A 22835-nucleotide genomic window follows, 5' to 3' on the forward strand; every position below is an offset into this window, starting at 1 on the left:
CAAATAAATTTTGGCAAGTGGGCACATTTGCAAATAGAGAATCATGAAAAATGTGGATCAACAAAAGTATAAACCATTTGATCATCAAGGAGTAAAGGGCTGAGCCAGGATTTAAATTTAGGTCTGACTTCAAAGCTCATTCTCTATCCATTTCACCCCACTGTCTCCACAAACTAGTCAAAGGATTACATCTGTCCTATGTATTTGATGAATCAATGAACAGTGTAGTTCATTCTTCAAGCTTGCAATTCCTGCTAAAACCTTAAATACTAAACAGGCCAGAGTGGCTGCTTAATCATGAAAGCCACATGGATCAGTTTAAACTCCAAAGAAGGCAGAAATCAACTGCATTATTGAGTAATGTGCATACTTTGAATGTTATGTGTGTATGTTACACAATGAGGATTATGGGAACTAACTCAGGCTTGGTGAATTTGTTTTCCCTTTGGTCTGTGCAAGAGAAGTTAATGTGCCCAGGTTGGTCCCCAACAAAGGCCATGTGGTCCTTGAAGGGACTGCTCCAACTCCTGAGAGTTATTTTATGTATGTATGTGTTTATTTATTTTGTGGTAAAATATACAGAATATAAAATTTAGCATTTTTTACCATTTTTTAGCAGCATTAAATACATTCACATTGTTGTGCAACCACTACCACTATCCATCTCCAGAACTACTTTTATCTTCCCATACTGAAACTCTGTACTCATTAACCACTCACTTCCCATTCTCCTCCCCCTTAAGCCCTTGGAAACCACCATTTTCCTTTCAGTACCTATGAATTTGACAATTTGAGAGCTTTTTTTTTTTTTTTTTAGATAGAGTCTTACTCTGTCACCTAGGCTGGAGTGGCACTATCTCTCCTCACTGCAACCTCCACCTCCTAGGTCCAGGTGATTCTCCTGCCTCAGCCTGCTGAGTAGCTGGGATTACAGGCACGTGCCACTACATCCGACTAATTTTTATATTTTTAGTAGAGATGGGGTTTCACCATGTTGGCCAAGCTGGTCTCAAATTCCTGCCCTCAGGTGATCCACCCATCTTGGCCTCCCAAAGTGCCAGGATTACAGGCGTGAGCCACCACCCAGCCGAGAGTGATTTTTATTACGTGTTGGGAACAAATGTTTTTCTGTGGTAAACTTCTCTGAAATTATGGTGAAAATCAATGGGGAGAAAATGAGTCAGACAATGTATCTACATTTACATTTAAGTCCTTTCATAAGCAACTTTCCTTCTGTTTTTAATAAGACAATTAAGGATCACAGGGAAGATGCTGGCCCCAGCCATTAGAATCTATAACAAATGAAATGATCTGGGAACCCAGTTGCGTGTAGCATTTTCATTGAGAAGACCTAGGAAACAAATCACCACTGATAATTGGGCAAGTTATAGCTTCTGAATTATTAGTCTCAGGCCATTCACTTTATTGTATTTTACAGATTATAGAATTCACTTTATATAGTACCTCTTCCTGGCTCACGACGGTCTTCTGATTGCTCTAGAAGTGGCACGAGAAGCAACGAAAGGTATTAGCTAACAATTGTGAGAGACAAGCACTCAGTATCAATGAGGCTCAGACCCAAAAAAACAGTTCTGGCAGGCACCTTTCCACATCCCGACAGTCCCGACATCCAGTCTAAAACAATGCTCATCCTCATGCTATCACAGTCTTCATCCAAAACGGGAGATATTGTTAGGTGGTTAGCTAACAACAGTGCTCCACTCTACTAGTGCCCTTTAGTTTTGTTATCTATTATAATTATCTCGTTTCTCTTTGTTGCCTATAGCATGCTTTCACCTTGTTTTAGTTATTATACTGACAGCTCTTCTAGACCCTTTTTGAAACTAGGCAGAAAATGAATTGAAAAGAAAAAAAATCAACCTTAACTTTTCTACCACATGTTTAGGAAGTAACCTTTGAAAATGGGAGTTTCAGAATCCGTTGTTATGTGTTAAGTGAAGGGAGCAAAGATGTGTGAAAAATAACAGGCATAAAATGATCTTAACATTCTTAGTATTCACATGATTTTTGTTTTAAAGAGAAATTACCCAAAATTATATTTTACTTTGGCTTGAGTGAATATGAACCCAAGTTCTGGTGAATTGGTCCAGAAGTATATTGAGATGCAGGCTAATCAAGATGGGAAGAAAAATCTTTCATGGGTAATCTAAGATGCGGTACTAAAAAGTATGTCACGGAAGATCACTATCATATTAACAAGGAAGACAGAAACACTGAATAACTGAAGCTTTGTTAAAAGTGAACAAAGGAGGAAAGCACAACAAGTGCAAAGGCATGAGGTGGGAGGAAGCTTGGGTATTTGAAGAGTGGTCCTATGGTCTGAATGCGTCCCCCCAAATTCATGTGTTGGAAACTGATTCACCAATGCAACAGTGTTGGGAGATGGGACCTTTTGGAAGTTGTTTGGAATAGATTAATGCTGCCATAAAGAGGACTTGTGGCCTGTCGTGGTGGTGGTCCTTCACACCTATAATCTCAGCACTCTGGGAGGACAAAGTGGAAGATCCTTTGAGTCTGGGTGTTAGAGACCAGCCTGGGCAACATGGTGAAACTGTCTTTACAAAAAATATAAAAATTAGCTGGGAATGGTTGTGTGCATCTGTAGTCTCACTTACCTGGGAGGCTGAGGTGGGAGGATGGAGGATCAGCTGAGTGCAGGGAGGTTGAAGCTACAGTGAGCTGTGAATGAACCACTGCACTCTGGCCTGGGTGACAGAGTAAAACTTTGTCTCAGGGAAGAAAAAAAAAAAAAAAGGACTTGCTGGAGTGGGTTCATCTCTTCTGCTCTTCTGCCATGTGGGGAAACATTCCCCCTTTTGCCCTTTCGCCTTTCACCACCTGAGTGAGGATGCAGCAAGAAAGCCCTCACCAGATGCTGGTGCCTTGATCCTGAACACTTCAGCCTCTGGAATTGTGAGAGGATAAATTTCTGTTCTTTATAAATTACCCTGTCTCAGGTATTCTGTTATAGCAGCACAAAACAGACTAAGACAAGTGGCTAACAGACTAAGACAAGGATCCAGTGTGGCTGGATGTTAAGAAATGGTGGATAACCACTCTAAGAATAGAAATATACTCCACCAAGCAAAGGAAAATGAAGAAAACTGGAAAGGCTTCATTTAAAAAAATAGAACCCAAGAAAACAGAAAAAAGCAGAGGAAAAAAGATAGCAAATAAAGTGGTAAGAATGATTATGTAAGTTATCATAATAAATTTGAATGTATCACACCCATCAATTAAAAGATGGATTATCAGTTTGGAATAATAGGAATGCAATATCCATCATGTGCTGCTTGCAGAGCCCCACTTAAAACCATAAGAAGAGACTTAAAATAAAAGAATAGAAAAGCATAGTCTTGCAGTTACTCACCAAAAGAAAGCTAGTATGCAATGTTAGTATTATACAAACCAGAATTTGAACAAATAAAATTAGGTGGGATATAAGGGATATTATAATTAATAGATCCTTACTCATTTCACAATTATTGGTGATACAGTTTATTGACCACTTTTACAATGGCCACCACTTCACAACTTCTATTTCTGAAAAATATTATGTAGCTGTTCATAAACTTTTTAAAAGTAATTTCATGTTAAAATAAAAAATAAATAACACATTTATTTATAACGAATGTTACAAAATAATAATCTATCAAAACTATAGTATAACCATAGGTTATGTTACATATTATATACCAAAACTTGTAGGCACCAAAAAACATAGCCTCAAATACATAAAGCAAAAACAGAAATATAAGGAAAAACAAATCTATAATTACAGAGAAAGATTTTAAGTTGCCTTCATTTGGCATTGATAGACCAAAAAGGCAAACATGAAAACTATAGAGTATATCATAGCAACAGTAATTATTGTTCATGAACGCTACCATCTTTCTTCTAACAATTTGGAAACATTGCCATGTTTATTTTTACTTTATAATGGAAAAAAATATTTCACATCTTTACATTCCAAATGGGAAATAGAAGCTAGAAGATGCAAAGAAACTTGGTCAAGGCCACTTGATCGCTGTCTGAAAACAAACTTCTGATTCATGACTCTTTCTGCACTTGAATGTTGTCTTTTCTGTGTATCTTCCCAATCTACATTCCTTAGGTATTTCCCCCTGATGTCATAGGGGAAGAGTGGAATATTAACTGCTCCGTAAGCACTGGCCCTATGCGACAATGAGCAAGTCATGTATGTTCTCTGAGACAGTTTTCTTAAATATTAAATCCAAGGTTTGGGCTTAAGAATTTCTGCTCTGTCTTGTTTTGCTTATGCTTATATCTTAGGATGCTGTAATTCTTGCCCCCAACATCTATGGACAAGAACTTCAGACTTAGATCTCAGTCTTGTTTCCCCAGACAGGCCTTACCAAGAAAAGTGTTTTCAAAACAATTGGCCATTCTAGTCTGGAAAGATACACATTTCTTGAAATGCCAGGTACTGATTAAGTCCTCTGCAAGGCAGGAAATATTACTGTCTTCATTTTATAGATGAGAAAGAATGACCTCAACAAGGTAAAACAACTTGCTCCCATCATAAATATAGCTGGACAGTGGCAGAGCTGGATCAGGTCCCAGCTGCGTCTGATATCACAGCCATGGCTCTTAATTACTGTGCTTAAGAAAGACCACAGTAAATGGTCCCACTGACCATATTTCAGCAGAACTTTGTCTTTTACTTATGTTTAGTTATTTTAATTTTATTTTTTTAAGACACCGGGCCTTGCTCTGTCATCCAGCTGGAATGCAATGGTGCTATTACAGCTCACTGCAACCTTGAACTCCTGAGCAATGTGCATGCTTCAGCCTCCTGAATGGCTGGGGCTACAGGCCCACATCACTGACTGACTGATTTAAAAAAAAAAAATTGAGATGGAACCTTGCTATGCTGCCCAGGCTGGTTTCAAACTCCTAGACTCAAGCGATCACTCAAGCTATCCTCCTGTCTCAGGCTCCAAGTAGCTTGGATTATGGGTATGAACCACTGTTCCAGTCCAGAAGAGCTGTTTCTAATGGCATATTCACCATCTAGATGAATTCTTGACTATCCACACAGCAATGGGGCACAAAAGAAGATGGATGTTTCAAAACTATGTTCAAGCCCAACCTCAAATTTATCCACGTCATTTGACCTTCTCTCTCAACACACATAGAGTTGCCAAGTGGTTGGCAAACTTAGTTGGTTGGCACTGTAGCTTTTTTCCCTGGTTGACTCTCTAAAGCTATGATTCTTGCAATAATTTACAGAATGATGGAAGAGAAAGGAGACTATAAAAAAGGCCCAAATGTTAGGGCCTACATATTAGGTATTGTCCTTGGGAACTTACAGAGATTAAGTGTTCACAATTTTGATTATCCACCCTGAGGAAATAATTACCCTCTCACCAAACACCAGATCCACTGAGGATGGAGACACCACCTCTTTTTTCCTAACACCCTTTGGCAAGAGTCAGAAAGGTTTCTCAGGACCCCAGGATTGTAGGGAAGTTAATGTTTACAGAACCCCTTAGGTTGCTGCTAGAATTTTTGGTATCTTTCAGTAAGTTAGGAAAAGACAGCCTCCAAACTAAGAATTAGAAAAAGTCAGTCCCCAAGCTAGATTATCTGATAAAAGTAATGGAAAAAACAGCAATTACTTTTGTACCACTAAAAATTGCCATAGCAATAACAACTACCACCACTATTTACTGAGTGCCAACTACGTGTTAGGCACTGTCCTTAGGAGCTTAGAGATTGTGAAATGAGCCAGTCTGTGGAACTCATTTTCTTGTGCCATCCATCTGGATGTTGATGAATTTCTACCCCAAATCTCCTTTTCATTGTGCATGATTAATACTGAGCAGTTCTTTCTAACAAAAGGCTTGGCAAAAGACTTAGCTACTCCCTGAGGCAATTGATGAAACCATAGGAAGCCTCCACCATTGGCATGGGAGGAAGCTTGCCTTCCTGTTTGCTAAAGAGCAACTTCATTCATTCATTTATTCCACCACTTTATCGAGGTATCCACATATAATAAATCACATGTAAAGCATACAATTTGGTACGTTTCAACATATGTATACACCCATGAAAGCATCAACATAAACAAGATAGCAAATGTACCTATCACCCCCAGAACTCTCCTCGATCCTTTTGTCGTTTCTCCCTCTCATTTCCCCATCCCCAAGTAACTACTGATTGCTTTCTGTCACTATAGATTAGTTTGCATTTTCTAGAGTTTTATATAAATGAGATCACATAGTGGGTACTGTTTTGCCTGGCTTCTTTCATTTGGAATAATGATTCTGAGATTCTGATTCATGTTGCATAGACTAACAGTTCATTCATTTTTATTGTAAAGTAGTAGTATACTACATGGATACAATACAATATGTTTATCCATCTACCTGTTGACAGACTTTTGAGTTATTTCCAATTTTTAACTATGGAAAAGAAAACTAAGAGTAGCCACTTTTAAAACCCCAAATGCTTAAAGCATTGTTTCATTTAATTCTCACAACTATGCTGTAGTTAAGTATTGACATCCTTATTTTTCAGAAGATGAGATGAAAGCTTGGGAAGGTGAATTAACTTGGCCAATGTTGGAAAGCAGCACAGACTCTCAAACACTTATGAACCCATAAAGATAGGTACTCAAAACACAGAAGTCATCGGAGGCCAGCACAAAGCCTGATGTCTGCATGGGTCTTCCATGAGACACGTTCTACATCTACCTGTGTATGGCTCCAGGCCACCTAAAGCAACATATAAAGACTGGTGGTGGAAAGCTCCAGGTTTTGATTGGACTTGGAAAACTGCCATACTGAAATCACACATATACTAACAGCTTGCACATATGGGTACTTAATAAACAACTGTTGAATGAATAAATGGCTGAATGTACAAATGAATGAATAAATGGATGCACAGGCAGGTAAATAGATTGAGGAAGGAAGTTAGTTACTTGTTGATTTGGTGGTGGATTAATCCAATCATCCCATGAAATTACTCAAAATATCTCCTGCATCATAAGGCAGAGGAGATCATCTTGATACTACATCAATTCTCACACCAGGCTACAGTGTAGACTGCCCAGTCACAAGAAAGGGTGTGCAGCTGTGAACTTATGCAGGAAGTCTAAGTCAGAGGCCAAGTCCCAATCTTTAGGACCCTAGAGTGAATTTACTGTAAAGGTTGGAGACATCTGTCTTGAAAGCTAGAACTCCTATTGTAGGTCTCTCTTCCTGCATTTGCAAATGAGCCTTGGCCTCTCCAGGCCTTATAATCTGCATGCAAGCCTTGACAAATCCCTGCTGGTGGAATCTGGCCACATTGCTGCTGACTTCAACTGGCAGAGGCCCTAAAGCCTGGGAACCCAGGTTCTAGTCCCAACTCTGACAGCTCCATTGAAAACAAGTTTATTAACAGGCAGTTTTATTGAAAGTTGCACACACAGGCATATTTCCCATTGCCATCCAATGACATCAGTGTATTTCTGAAGCCAAGATAAACACAGCATTGTTCATGTGACTGGCTTCCCGAGAAGAGTGAGGTGGACTGCTTTGAAGCTTCCTTCTGCCCCCTTCTTCCCTCCCTTTCCAACTCATCTCTGGAACTGCATTGAAAATACTGAGGTGAGTGACAGTGAAGGCTAACTAGGAGATGCAGCTCAGGGAGAATTTAATCCAATTCAGTTGGAGAGACATGCATCTCCCTGCACCATGAAATTCCATTTTGATCTCAGCATGTGCTGATGGAGTGATGAAATAAAGACAACACTCTGCAAATGGCTGGTGAGTCTAATGATGGTTTTTATGGGGGTTTTAGAAGGGCTATTAGATTGTGCATTCCTTTCCTATAAGCCAAAACCACCCAGCAGACCTTGAGAGATGAACCATTTTGTCATTCTTCTCTCCCTTCCCCCAGCATCTGCCAGCCTTTGTCCCTCCCGGTATAAATAGCTTCTCATATAAAAGAGCAAACTGTCAGTAGCCTGAAAGCTAACGGTAAAGCTGGACGCCTGGCACTGTGGCCCCAGCCGGATGGTGGTGAGTCACAGCTGTATAATTCATGGTCCTGCAGTAAAAGGGATCAGCGCATGCTCTAGGTTAACAGGCCAGAAAGGGAGCTGAAGAAACAGGGCCAGTGAAAGACTTTTAAAAGCATCCTGAGTTTCCTTTAACAATCAGCCTTGTATTTGGGTGATATCCAGGGCATGCCAGTCAAAGGCAAAAAGCCAGGAATGGGATGGGGTAGCTTCTGGGGCACACCATTCATTAGTATCTGCACGCAAATCTGCTTCAGCATCTTGGAGATTCAAATAATGATTCTGATGAGTTCAGCAGCTACCATTTGCTGAGGACCTATTTTGTGTCTGCCTTCTCCTAGGATCCTTACAGAGATGAATTCACTTCTTCTCTGTTAGCCACTTTAGACTGGGCAGAAGCATCTCCGTGTTACAGCTGAGAAAACTGATGCTTGAGATGCCCAAGGTTACAGAGTTAATAAGCGACAGAGTCAAGATGTGGCCTCATCTGTTCCTAGCAATGTGGCTTTTCCATTAGCCAAGAGTAATGGCTCTCAAACTTTGTCATGCATAAGAAACACCTAAAAGCTTTGTTGAAGCAGATTCCTGGGCTCCATCTTCAGAGTTCTGGTTTATTAGGTCTGGGGCAAGTCCTAAGAGTCTACATTTAACATGTTCCCAGGTGATACTAGTACTACTGGTATGGGAGCCTCATTTTGAAACCCACCGGAAGAGACAGACCAAATCTGGGTAATCAAGCCATCATTCCATGTAACGACTCAGCTCAAATGTCACTCCTGCAGAGAGGCTTTTCTTAGCCATCCAATCTAAAGTAGATAGATTCTCTAAATCAGGGGTCTGTGTTTCAAATCAGGCCCCCTTCCTGTTTTTGTAAGTAAAGTTTTATTGTCACATGGCCATGCCCATTTGTTCACCTCTTGTCCATGACTGCTTTCGCATTACAACATCAGAGTTGGGGATTTGCCACTGAGACTGCATAATCCATGAAGCCTATATTTACTAGCTAGATCTTTACAGACAAAGCCTGTCAACTCCTTCCTCTAGATTGCATCACCCTTTTTTATTGCTTTGCTAATTGACATCGGTCTCTGAATGTGTCTTGTTATTCAGCTGTTAAGTTGTCCCGCATCCTTCACTAAACTGTCAGCTCCACAAGGGCAGGGGTACCTGTTTGCCTTTCACCGCTGTACCCTAGTGCCTAGGAAAGTGCTTGGCATATAGTTGGCACTCAATAAATATTTGCTGAATGAATGTCACTATTGAGTGCCCAGGTACGTGATGCTATCTGTACCAGGAACATGAGAGCCCCTGGAGGAAGTACAGTAAAGCCAGGGTAAGAGAGTGAGAAGAGATAAGGATAAACAGAGATTGTCGATAGGGCAATAAATCTTTGAAGCAGGGCCATGCTGCTTCCTGCAGTGGTGGGGAAACTGGAGGTGGGGAAAAGATGAATTCCTTAGTCACCAAGGTCAACTTCAGATTAGGAGAAATTTCCCATCCCTAAGAATGAAAGAGCCTGTGTGACTCATGCTGCTCCCCTCCTCCAACTGACACCACGTCTGCTTTCTTGGATCTGATTCCCTGAGTGGAGCAACGTGCATGCTCTTCACTGTGCATGAGGAAGGGGTGGAGGAGGAAGAGCCCACATGGGCACTGGAGTCAGACAGATGGCCGGTGTAAGTCCTGTCTCTGTCCCTCGCTGACTGTGGTATCTTAGTCAAGTTTCTGATCCTGTGAGCCTCGATGATTTCAATGGAAAAACAGAGGATTTTGTACCAAGGATTAAATGAGATTGTTTATTCACGCAAACCCTGTTTATTAAATGGCTAGTATGTGCCAGCATTATTTTTGGTACTGAGCATAGAGTGGTGAATAAGACAATGTCCGTCTCTAACAGACTCACATTTTGGAAGGTAGTATGGACATAAATAAATGTAAGTAGAGTACTTGCTATGAATTTAACATATGGAAGATGTTACCTCTGTAGTCAAATGGGGGCTCTCTGTTGCCCTATCTGCACTTGGGGCAGAAACATCAAGGGGATGGATGATCAGGCGCCTCCAATTTCCCAGGGGCAAGCAAGGTAGTGGAACTGGCCCACCTTCATGTCCTGGGATGCCTTAGCAAGCACTGAGCACTGCATGGCCTCCATTCATTTCCCTCCAAACAGTTTTCAATACTCTCCCCAAATTCTTTGTGCACAAAGTTGGTACTGATTTCATTTCACTTCTGAGTTTCACTCAAATGAATACATTACCTTCTGTAACAAATGAGATCTCTGCATAGCAGGCATCTTCAGTAGCAGCTCAAATACTGCCTCCCCAGAGACGCTGGATCTGACCCATCAGGCTAAATTAGCCAATCCCCCCAGCATCCTGGTCCACATCCATGATCTCAGAAGCTGTTTTGTTTTTTTTTTTTTTTAAATATATATAGGATAGATTAAGTGAGAAGCAACTTCTAAAGCACCCAGGAAAATGTCTGACACACGTAAGAGTTTTCTAAATATTTACATGTCTATTCTTAAGGTTTTTTTATCACTAGGTTTTTTTTTTAAAAAATCACAACCTGAAATTATTTGTTTTCTAATTGTCTTTACTCTTCACATAACTATAGTGCAGCAGAAACCTTAAGTCTCTTGTTTATTGTTTTGTCCCCAGTGCCCAGAACACTGCCTGACACATAGCAGGTATAAAATAAACATCCTTAAACAGGTGAATGAGGAAACAAGAAAAGCCCAATGGCCATTTCCTTTTCACCCAATTTTCTAGCATGCTCTCTGATTCATTCCTTGGACTCTCATGGGGAAAATCAAGTGGAATGCTGCCAAGAAGCCCATAGCCGAGCACTGGAGACAGGTACTAACAAGGTTCCAACTGGCACAGAGGCCAAATCAAGGAGCCTCTGCTGACCTGTTGATCCCCCAAGGGAGATGCATAGAATATTCTTCTTTGTGGGAAGACTCCCTTTGCACTCTGAGAAGCCTATAGAAAACTCCCCAAGGACTCATTCCTCGCAGGTCTGAGGACTGTGATGTTGCAGGAGATCTCAGGCACCAAGGAAGGTGGGTGGCAGAGCTCAGTACTTCAGCAGATAGCCCCAAAGCCTGCTTGGGGCATTAGAGAATTCAGAATCAAGAGGCTGCATCTGGGGCGCTGAATAACTTCCTCAGGCTCCATAGAGCCAGAGAACTTCACTGGGACAAATTTGTATCTTTGTAACAATCCCGCAGCAGAAGGCCTGGGAAACAGAAAGCTTTCCATACTGGCAGAATTCAAAATTACTTTATGAAAACCTTTTGAGAAGGCCGAGAAGGACTCTAGGATTCCTATAAACCCTATGCTTAACCTGCCTTCTCCATCTCCACCTAACCTCCCTCTTTCCCGGAAGCCAAATGTTCCTTCTGCTCTTCTTTGTGTTGGCTCAGGGCAATAGTAATTAGTTAGTCACATACTACTATTTCACAAGAAAGGTGGGAAGGAAACAACTGACTCATTGAGCAACTTCTATGTGCAGACAGAGGGCCAGGAGCATTATAAGCACTCTCTCATCCATGGCCAGATCAGCGCTGTGATCTCCAGGTCTAGTAGTACTGGCTCCAAAGTTAGGTTGTCTGAGATTACATCTGTCTCTGCTATTCATTAGCTGTGTGATCTTGGGCAAGTTATTTAACTTCTCTGAGCCTTGCTTTACTCACCCTACAGTGGAGACAGGAAGAGTAATTACCAAATAAAGTAGGTTGAGAATTAAATGGGATAATGCATGCAAAGTGTTAAAAAGGATGGTGGGCCCATAGCAAGGGTTCAATGAAAGTTTAGTAATTTTTCCATCATCATTGTCATCTTCATCAAGAGGAAACTGAGGGTCTCAGAGACTGAACAACTTTACTGTGGTCAGAAAGTGATGGAGTAGCAGAGAGATTTGCCTGATACCAGAAGCAAGGCTCTTCCCACTGGGCCATGCTGTTTTCTCCTCATGCCATGGCTCTCACTGGGCTCCCCAGATTCAGATTGGGACATAAATGGTGTCTAAGTTTGAATACACAGTGGGCTTCTGCCAGACCCACTGCTCCTCCAACCCTGCTCCACACCCAGGGACTTGGAGCTGGTGGAGCTGCCTCAGGTTTGCTTAGTGCAGCCCTTGGCAAGATGTCACCCTCTCTGACCTTTTTGCAACCTAAGAAAACTCTGAAGCAGTTGGGATGGCTAGGGGAATCTGCTTAGAATACAAATCTTTAGGAGCAGCCGAGGGAACAGAAATAATTGATATGGAATAATTCTTTATGTAGAAAATAATGCCACAGGCTATTATCTCTTCCGTGTGATGCGACCTGAACATTTCTGGTTCTGCAGAGGAGCCCTGTCGTCGGTCTATCTCTTAACAAATGTTTGCTGGGTGCTGGACATGTGTCAGACACTGTGCTAGGTGCTGGGAGGATTCCTAAACAACAAAGTATGCAACGTTCCTGCCCTCCTGGACCTTAAAGGAAAGCAGGGAAGCCAAACATTAAACAAATACTTATACCAATAAGTATCTAATTATAAGTTTTATAAGAGTTAATAACAAAAATTGCAGGGTTTGCTACAAAGCATGTAACTGAGGACCTAATCTTGTATTGGGGCTAGCCAAAGTAGTTATTTGAGGAGATACATTTAATCTGACACCTGATGGATGAGTAATAGTCACTAAAATAAAAGCCAAATAAATAATTTTATACACTCCCAAAAGAGATATTTTAGAGCTTCACAGGGCTCAAATCCAACTAATTCACCCCTGTCTCTGGGTAGTACTGGCTGTCCTATTTTACTACTTATAAGAAAAAGGTTCGGAAAGCCAAAAACTAGGCAATCACTTGGTATCTATTCTTCATCCTTCCTGTGACAGTTTGAAGTGAAAGTTGAGTGTTCTGGATGATGAATCTAATTGCAACTTATTCTGTGCTAAAACACAGTTACGGTCAAGGTCAAATTACTAACCTTTGGAGATATTCATATTTGAGAACCCTCCATGAATACTTGGGAGTATCCAAAACATCAATGAAAAAGACATCCACTCAGAAGAAGCAATCTGATGGCCTCTTCAGAATTTCAAGGAGGAGCAAGGAGGAGAACTAATAGAAAACCCACATGCACCCAATGAAAGCTATCCACCCACAAGACATACCAGTTACGACCTTCCTGGAGGGTGGTGTAGCATCATGAATCTAAAACCTCAGAGAAGCTTATACATGACCACTACACCTCCAGAAATTATGCTTATGGAGAGGAGCAGGCACATGTATAAAATGCATAAGGTTAGTTGCTGCTGTCTTGTAATATAGAGGAAAGTCGCCAATCAATGCAAGTGGTCAAAACTAAACCCTCAGCTCCATGGTGCTCAATGATGGTACTCTTGGCATTTGGGATGGGTCCATTCTCCTTTGCGCAGGATCATCTAGTACTTTTTGGGATGCTTAGCATCTCAAGGCACCATCCATAGGCTAGTGGAGTCCCCCAGTCATTTAGATAGTAATTGCCCTCTCCCAAACATACATTTCCAAATGCCCTCTAGAGGTAGTGGTACCGCTCCAGGTTAGAACCTACCAACACAAAACTATCGAACCATTACAAAGGATAATCCAGATTGAAATATACTGATGCAGAAAAATATTCACAATATATGGCCTAGAAAAGACAGCTCAGGATAAGTGGAGAGCATCATCACATTTTTGTCCAAATCAAAGCAGAAATGTACTCCTACACACATAGAAACCTGAATATACAGGCTGATATGGTTTGACTGTGTCCCCACCCAAATCTCATCTTGAATTACCATGTGTTGTGAGAGGTACCCAGTGGGAGGTAATTGAATCATTGGGGCAGGTCTTTCCCATGATGGCCTCGTGATAGTAAGTCTCATGAGATCTGATGGTTATTATAAGGGGGAGTTTTCCCGCACTAGCTCTCTTTGCGTGCTGCCATCCATGTAAGACATGACTTGCTCCTCCTTGCTTTCTGCCATCATTGTGAGGCTTCCCCAGCCATGTGGAACTGCAAGTTCAGTTAAACCTCTTTCTTTTGTAAATTGCCCAGTCTTGGGTATGTCTTTATCAGCAGTGTGAAAACAGACTAAAACACAGGCAAAAAGGTTGAAACACAATTTTCCTTGGTTGGTGGAATTATGAGTGAGTTTTAGTTGCTTTCCTGGATGTCTCACATTTTTCTTTTCTTTTTTAATGAACAAGTCTTCTTTTTATAAAAGAGGAAAAAGTTATTTTTGGTTTGAAGAACAAAAAGGTGACCCTCCACGGCCAACTGGTCATGCAGCTCCAATTCTCATTTTGATTTAGCAAAGATGGCAGGATCTGCCTCAGGGAGCACCAGCCTCTGCTCAAGCAGTGTGGGATCCCCACTTTTTCATTCTGCTGAATACCCATGGTACAAGGCAGCAACTGTTCTAAGCTGGAACTAGAGCATGGTAGGTGCTCAATAAATACTTGCTAAATTGAGTCATCCTTTTTTGTTTTGATTGGGCCAGAATTCTGCTGAGATATCCTCCAGTTTTTAACAACACTTTTACCCAGTGGTTTTCCTATTCCCCAGGAGCATTGGGTAATATCTGGAGACATGTTTGGTTACCTCAAATGGGAAGTGCTTTTGGTATCTAGTAGGTAGAGGCCAGGGATGCTGCTAAGCATCCTACACAATGCAGAGGACAGTCACCACAGAAAAGAATTATCTGTCCGAAGTGTCAATAGTGCTGAGGCTGAGAAATCCTCTTCACTATTTGCCCTTCTTAGAGCTTGTTAATTATTTTCTAAGTTCTTATTTTAATACTATGTACTGTAAATGTATCACCATAGCACCTGAAAGGGATAGGGTACACACTATTCACTGTTTAAGTTTGAAATGAAATTGATGCCTTAAGAATGTCTTCAGACCAGGTATGGTGGCCCATGCCTGTAATCTCAGTACTTTGGGAGAACTGCTTGAGGTCAGGAGTTCAAGACCATCCTGGGCAACAAGTGAGACCCCCCCTTCTGTACAAAAAATACAAAAATTAGCTGGGTGTGGTGGCATGTGCCTGCAGTCCCAGCTACTTAGGACTGAGGCAAGAGGATTCCCTTGAGCCCAGGAGTTCAAGGTTGCAGTGAGCTATGATCATACCACTGCACTCCAGCCTGTGTGGCAGCAAAACTCTGTCTCTTAAAAAACTAAAAATAAAAAAAAATAAAAAAAATAAAAAAAGACTTCGGATGGTCAACTAGGGGCAGATTCCAGCCCTCTGTTCTGTTACCATTAAACACCTTATTTGGAGTGAGCAGAGGCAAAGGATCTGAACAACTTCTCTGATTAGTTTTCAGCTCAGTCATTAGAGATCATGAGATAAATGCCTTTCCTTTCTGGCATCATTTGTTATATTTATTACTCCTCCACTATTTTTAAAAGGTTGAGTTTTACAGCTAGTGAATTTTTATGAAATTAAATGCCTATATTCAAGAACACTTCCCTAAAAGGGAGGGGGCTTTTGTTTGCATTATATTCAATTGAAGGCATTTCTCAGGAGAAAGAAAATAATAAAGAGTATCACCTGAAGGTGTATTACCAACCTACGACCTGGGAGTGAAATGAAAGGTTTCTAACAAAAATGAAAGTACATTACTCTCAACCCTAACTAGTCTTTAATATTTTGCCTCCAGGACAAAGCATTTCTACATTCCCTATAATTTCTCTTGATAGAAAAATAGACTTTCTCAGACAGTTAATATATTAAACATCAGAATTTTTATTAGTGAAGGGCATTTAGGAACTCAATTTTTTCTTACAGCATACTATACAGCTTTCTTAAAAAAACCCTTTAAATTCATAAACAGTGCTGTATGTAATAGACTTTAGAAGATCTTCTAATTTAAAAATTTGAAGCTTATTTCTTACATGCAATATGACCCCTTCAAACACCATTAATATAGATGCATATTTTATTAGGTGCTATAGAATTCTTAAAATAACGTGAGAAGGTTTTCTCTCTCTGCAGAGCTATTTCCTTTTCTAATCATCTGTGTCAAAAAGATTTGAGTAAGTGTAGGAAATAGGGAAAACCATCCAAAGAACAACAGAATTATTAGAGATGCGACTATCCTTTCATTTGACATAATTCAAACCACTTGTTTAATGGCACTAATCATTTTCTTTCAAAACAAATCAAAGAAATTTCAGATTTATGCTTCCCAAAGACATTCATTTTGGATGAGTCAAGGGACCTCCAAAAATACCATTAGTACTCACTTTTGAAATCATAAATTTAATCAAAACCCTAGCTTCTGAAATTGTCTGTTTGCTTGGGTCAATATGAGTAGAAAGTTTTCTCTGAATCTGCATTTCATAGAATGATGTTTAATGGTTTTAGAGAAAACTCATTTTAAGCAGGAAACTGACAAAAGCTTGACTTTGGAAAATTCAGAGTCCAATTTAGCAAGAAGCAATGTCCTTCAGGTGAACAAAAGAAAGATGGGCTGCTTCGAAGCTGTTGGAAATGAGGTTAGCAAGAAAATGAAACAAGCTCACAGGTGTATCTAGGTATGAAAACACACTGTTCAAGTACTGGTGGTAGAATGGCAATGTCAAACAAAGTTATGCAGTCAGCCACTACCTCTCTGAGTGTCTAAACAAACTCAATCAAACACTCTCATTCTTCTTAAACTAATTATTTAATAATAAAATCTTTACTAAAACAGAAGATATAACCTCCACTCACAAACTGGGAGAAAGCACTCATTTCTTCCTGTTAATAACCCAACAGAGAATTACCTTCAATTCTCATGGAGATTATTTTCTGGGAGTGTTTCTATTCTAAGACATTTTCTCCCCTGCAGTGGGAATTAGAACAGAGATCACAAAACGAAAGTGCCTGTAGGGTTCTGGAAGGTAACATGAAAGAATAAAATGGACTTTGTAGAGACTGGGATGATTTGGTATAATCAAGCTTTGTCTAAAAGGAATGGCCATCACTCAACTCCAGACAATTATATCCTTACAGGGATGAGATACCAGATCTTCAAATTTTCAAGACATAAATATAAACTTTTACATGAAGCAAATCTCTAATTTTGAGGTATTAGTAGCTAATTAAATTTTAAAACAATACCTTGCTGGCTAAACAAATCCTACCTGTCTCCCTGATTTCATCTGTCAATTTGCAACTTCAAAATTAGAAGAAAATGAGCAATGGCTAATCTATGAGATTATATTAGTATCACTACTATTAAGTTATGGGTGAATTCTTGGGTTCTCCTTTATTATAAAGAATTTTCTCTATCTCAGTCTGTCATCGATGGACATTTAGGTTCATGCCATGTCTTTACTATTATGAAGAGTGCCACAATGAACATATGTGTGCATGTGTCTCTATAATAGAAAGATTTATATTCCTTTGGGTATATAACCGGCAATGGGATTGCTGGGGCAAATGCTATTAATGTTTTTAGGTCTTTGAGGAATTGTCACACTGTCTTCCACAATGGCTGAACTCATTTATGCTCCCACCAACGATGTATAAACATTCCTTTGTCTCCACAACCTCGCCAGCATCTGTTTTTGTTTTTTGTTTTTTTTGACTTTTTAATAATAGCCATTCTGATGGGTGTGGGATGGTATCTCATTGTGGTTTTGATTTGCATTTCTCTTATGATCAGTGATGTTGAGCTGTTTTTCATACGCTTGTTGGCCTCATGCATGTCTTCTTTTGAAAAGTGTCTGGTTCATGTCCTTTGCCCGCTTTTTAATGGGGTTGTTTGGTTTTTCTTGTAAATTTGTTTAAGTTCCTTATAGAGTCTACATATTAGACTCATATACACAATGGAATACTGTGCAGCCATAAAAAGTACCAGATCATGTCCTTTGGAGGAACATGCATAGAGTTGGAGGCCATTACGCTTAGCAAACTAACGGAGACACAAAACCAAATACTGCATGTCTCATGTAGTGGGAGCTAAATGATGAGAACACATGGACACATAGTGGGGAACAACACACACTGGGCCCTATCAGAGAGTGAAGGCTGGGAGGAGGGAGAGAGTCAGGAAAAATAACTAATGGGTCATAGGCTTAATATCTGGGTGATGAAATAATCTGTACAACAAACTCCCATGACACCAGTGTGACAAACTTGCACATGTACCCATGAACTGAAAATAAAGTTAAAAAAAAAACTTAAAAAGAATTTTCCCTAAAAGCATTATCACACCTAAAGTTCCCGAGTTAAAATTTCAACGGCTGTTTAAACTTTAAAATGTTTTTGTCGGACATAGAGATGTCCTGAGAAAGAAATTTTACGTGTCAGAGGAAGTCAACAGTGGTCAAACACTTCAGATTCTGGGACTTCAGATTTTCACAGGAAACATCATGAAAATACCCAGCTTATAAAAGAGCTTCTTAAACAACATGGGGCTGGTGGAGGAGAAAATTTTAAGTACCAAGAAATACAAGAGGCTGTATGTCACTGAGAAAAATGTGGTACACCTTTACATGAAAAATTCCTAATTTAAAAGTATTAGCAGCTACTTAAATTTTTAAATAATACCTTGCTGGTTAAACAAAACCTACCTGTGTGCCTAATTTCATTTGCCACGAAGACCTTTTCATCAAGCCAATGATGTTTACAGCCTTTGGGTGGTGCCAAGACATTTCAGGAAATGTCAGTGTCTTTCTTTGCAAAGTAACACTACAAACTTAATGTCTGAACACAGCATAATCACTGGGAAGAGTAAGGAAAATTCACACTTCCTCACTCTTTTATTTGAAGAGTCTTACTGTAAAGACTCACAGCCAATGTAGAACTCTTCTTCTCCACCCCCAAAACCAAGTTTCACTCTCTTAATGTTTTAAAACCAATGTTTCTGAGACATTTCTAGACAATCCTGGTAATGGTTAATAATGATAATACGGAATGAATTAGCAATGGATCACTCCTGGCTCAATTTCATTTCCTTTCCTCATTTTCCACTGGGGTCCCTGGCATCTTCAACCTATTTAGCCCTACCGCTTCTCTGAATCAGCAAAGTCTACTTTTCCTACAGAACTGGAATGAGGAAGTACCAGTAAGACAAAGTGAAACACCCAAACCAGCATGCTCCCACCCAGAATGGTACCTGTTCAGGCTTCAGACCCGGCGGGACCCAGGCATACTCTTCCAAGGCACAGCCTGAGTCATCATCTGAGGTCGAGTTCCTCTGAAAGTCAAACATGAGTTTGCTGATGGTCTTCTCCATCTCCAGCGGCATCACTGTCACCATGTGCTCCTCTTGGGGACACTTGCAGTGCAGGCAGATCTTCCTGCAGGCAGTAAAGGGAGCAGGTGAGAAAGAAGAAAAAACCATTTTTTTTTTCAAGAGCCTACCAGTCACCAGCCCTTGGATCCCAAACCATAAACACATTCCTTGGCAATGGGCATCAGGCAAAGGCATCACGAGCAGTGTTCCAGAACATGCCTGTCTTTGCAGAAGGCGTGGTACATGCATGTGAAAACAGTATGAAAGGTCAGAGGCCACCAGGTAAGCATGCTAAGGGTGTTTACATGTGGACCCCAGCCTTTTCTTCTAAATCAATACCCCAAGAGGAATGGCAATGTAGTTTTTATTTTACTAAGTAGACCACTGGATATGGCCCATGACCACAATTTCCTTAACTGTAATAGCAATTACATATACATAATACATATGCTGACCAGAAATGTTACTTGTAGATAACAAATACTGACAACATACTGCTTTTATGAAAGGTTCCTAAGCCCTGGAAAATGGAGAAAATGGTTTAAAAAATGCAGGTAAAATTTTTTAAGAAGAAAAGCAAACATACATATTTCTTTCTCACGAAACATGTCTGGCCCTAAGATCTCACAGGAAAGACAATTTCACCTCCATTAAAGATCCCTGTAGCTTTGGAATTCTAATTAGAAACCCAAATTTTCCCTATGTTGGTGGGTTTTTTTATATACAAGAAGATCATGCATGTGAATTATTTCAAAAGGTAGCAGCCAAAGATAAAAATCTCCCAAACTGAACATTTCTCTTTTAAGGTTACCATCTGTTCTCTTATCCATAGCTACAGAAATGATGAAGCAATAAATATGTTGATGTCAGCAACACAAAAGCATTTCTAGCTTCCACCAATAAAATAAAAAGAGGAAAAAAAAGAATAGAGGAGGAAAATTTTAAGGAAATAAGTTATTTCATGTTCACTCTTTTTAAAATTATTAGTTTCAGTAGCACCTTATAAAGGTGATAAAAGAGCCCAGAATTTTAATCCCCAGATGTGCCTGATGTTTTGATAACAGCTTTGTGAAGATACAAGGTACATAAGATAAAACTTGCCATTTCAAAGTGTACAATTCATGGACTCTTAATACATTCAGAATTGTGAGTCATCACTATCTAATTTTATAGCATTTTCATCCCCCCCAAAAAGAAACCCCAGGAGCACTGGCAGTTACTTCCCATATCCCCCTGCCCCCTAGGCTCTGACAACCACTAATCTATTTTCTGTCTCTATGGTTTTGCCTATTTTGGACATTTCATATAAATGCAATCATACAATACGTGGTCTTCTGAAGTTGGCTTCTTTCATACAGAATGATTTTTCAAGGTTAATCCAAGTTATAGCATGTATCAATCCTTCATTCCCTTATATTGCTGAATAATATGCCATTGTATATACATACCACATTTTCACTGATCAGTTGTGGACATGTGGACTATTTTCACCTATGGCTTTTATGAATAATGATGCTCTGATTACTTATGTACAATTTTTTGTGTGGATATTTGTTTTGTTTTGTTTTTTGAGACAGGTTCTCATTGTTTCCCAGGATGGGGTGCAGTGATGCAATCATGGCTCACTGCAGCCTTGACCTCCTGGGCTCAAGTGATCCTCCTGTCTTAGCCTCCCAAGCAGCTGGGACCACACAGGTGCATGCCACCATGCCTGGCTAATTTTTTTTTTTTCTTTTTTTTTTGAGACAGAGTATCGCTCTGTCGCCCAGGCTGGAGTGCAGTGGTGCCCTCTTGGCTCACTGCAACCTCTGGCCTCCCAGGTTCAAACAATTCTCCTGCCTCAGCCTCCTGAGTAGCTGGGACTACAGACATGCACCACCACACCTGGCTAATTTTTGTATTTCTAGTAGAGACGGAGTTTCACCATGTTGGCCAGGCTGGTCTTGAACTCCTGACCTTGTGATTCACCTGCCTCGGCCTCCCAAAGTGCTGGGATTACAGGCATGAGCCACTGCTCTCAGTTGGATGTATGTTTTTAATTTTTCTTTTTTTTTTTTTTTTTGAGACGGAGTCTCACTCTGTCGCCCAGACTGGAGTGCAGTGGCGCGATCTCGGCTCACTGCAAGCTCCGCCTCCCAGGTTCATGCCATTCTCATGCCTCCAAGCAGCTGGGACTACAGGCGCCCGCCACCACACTTGGCTAATTTTTTTGTATTTTTAGTAGAGACGGGGTTTCACCATGTTAGCCAGGATGGTCTCAATCTCCTGACCTCGTCATCCGCCTGCCTTGGCCTCCCAAAGTGCTGGGATTGCAGGTGTGAGCCACCATGCCCGGCCAATGTTTTTAATTCTTTTGGATATATCTCTAGAAATGAAATTGCTAGGTCATGTGGCAACTTTAGATTTAACATTTTGAGGAACTCCCAAATTGTTTTCCAAAATATCTGCACCTTTGTACATTCCCACCATTGATGAATGAGTGTTCCATTTTCTCCACATTCTTGTCACATTTGTTACTGTCTGTCTTTTATCGTAGCTACTAGAGTGGGTATAAAGCAGTATTTAATTGTGGTTTTGATTTGCATTTCCCTAATGGCTAATGATGTTGAATATCTTTTTATGTGCTTATTATATATCTTCTTAGAATAGAGAAATGTCTATACCAATCCTTAGTCCATCTTTTTTCATTGGGTTGTGTTCTAATTGTTGAGTTATAAGTGTTTTGGATACAAGTCCTTTATCAGATATATGATAGGAACATTTTTTCTTCCATTTTGTGGGCTGTCTTTTCACTTTCTTGATGACATCTGTTGAGCACAACAGTTTTTAATTTTGATGAAGTCTAATTTGTTGTTGTTTTTAATCATTTCTAAGAAGCCATTGCATAACTCATGGTCATAAAGATGTATTCTTACATTTTAATTTAAGAGATGTAAGGTTTTGGCTCTTACATTTACGTCTATGATCCATTTTGAGTTAATTTTTGTATATGGCACTAAGTAGGAGACCACCTTCATTCTCATGTGGCTATCCAGTTCTTTCAGCACCATTTATTGAAAAGAATAATCTTTCCCCATTGAATTGCCTTGGTACCACTGTCAAAAAATCAACTGACCATAGCTCTTAAGAGTTTATTCTGGATGCTCAGCTCTATTCCAGTGGTCTGTATGTCCATCTTTGTGCCAGTACCACACTGTCTTGATGACTGCAGTTCTGCAGTAAGTTTTAAAATCATGAAGTATATATGAGTCATGCAATTTTGTTCTTCTCTTAAAAAACTGTTCTGGCTCTTCTTCGTTCCTTGCATTTGCATTCATAAAATATGAATTTTAGGATTAGTTTGTCAATTTGTGCAAAAAGAAAAAAAGCCAGCTACAGTTTTGATAGACATACACTGACTTTGTAGATCAATTTATCAATTTGAAGAGTTGAACACTGGCTACTTTTCCATTTAATTCAATCTAATTTCTTTCAATGATATTTTGTGGTTTTTAGGCACAGGCTTGTACTTCTTCTAAGTTTATTCTTAAGTATTTT

General features: G+C 40.0%; 1 protein-coding gene across 5 annotated transcripts in view; it reads right to left on the reverse strand.

Moving 5' to 3' along the window:
- The window catches only part of PRICKLE2 (prickle planar cell polarity protein 2), a 353291-nt gene that overhangs the window by 86728 nt on the left and 243728 nt on the right, over positions 1 to 22835 (reverse strand). For all 5 annotated transcript variants that reach the window (XM_065538699.1, XM_065538702.1, XM_005547533.5 and 2 more), the window contains one exon: positions 19179 to 19362. In XM_065538699.1, the coding sequence (XP_065394771.1) occupies positions 19179 to 19322 (144 nt within the window). In that variant the 5' untranslated portion in view covers positions 19323 to 19362. The remainder of the gene's footprint in view (positions 1 to 19178; positions 19363 to 22835) is intronic.

Source organism: Macaca fascicularis, chromosome 2, assembly GCF_037993035.2.
Source record: "Macaca fascicularis isolate 582-1 chromosome 2, T2T-MFA8v1.1".
Lineage (NCBI taxonomy): Eukaryota > Metazoa > Chordata > Mammalia > Primates > Cercopithecidae > Macaca > Macaca fascicularis.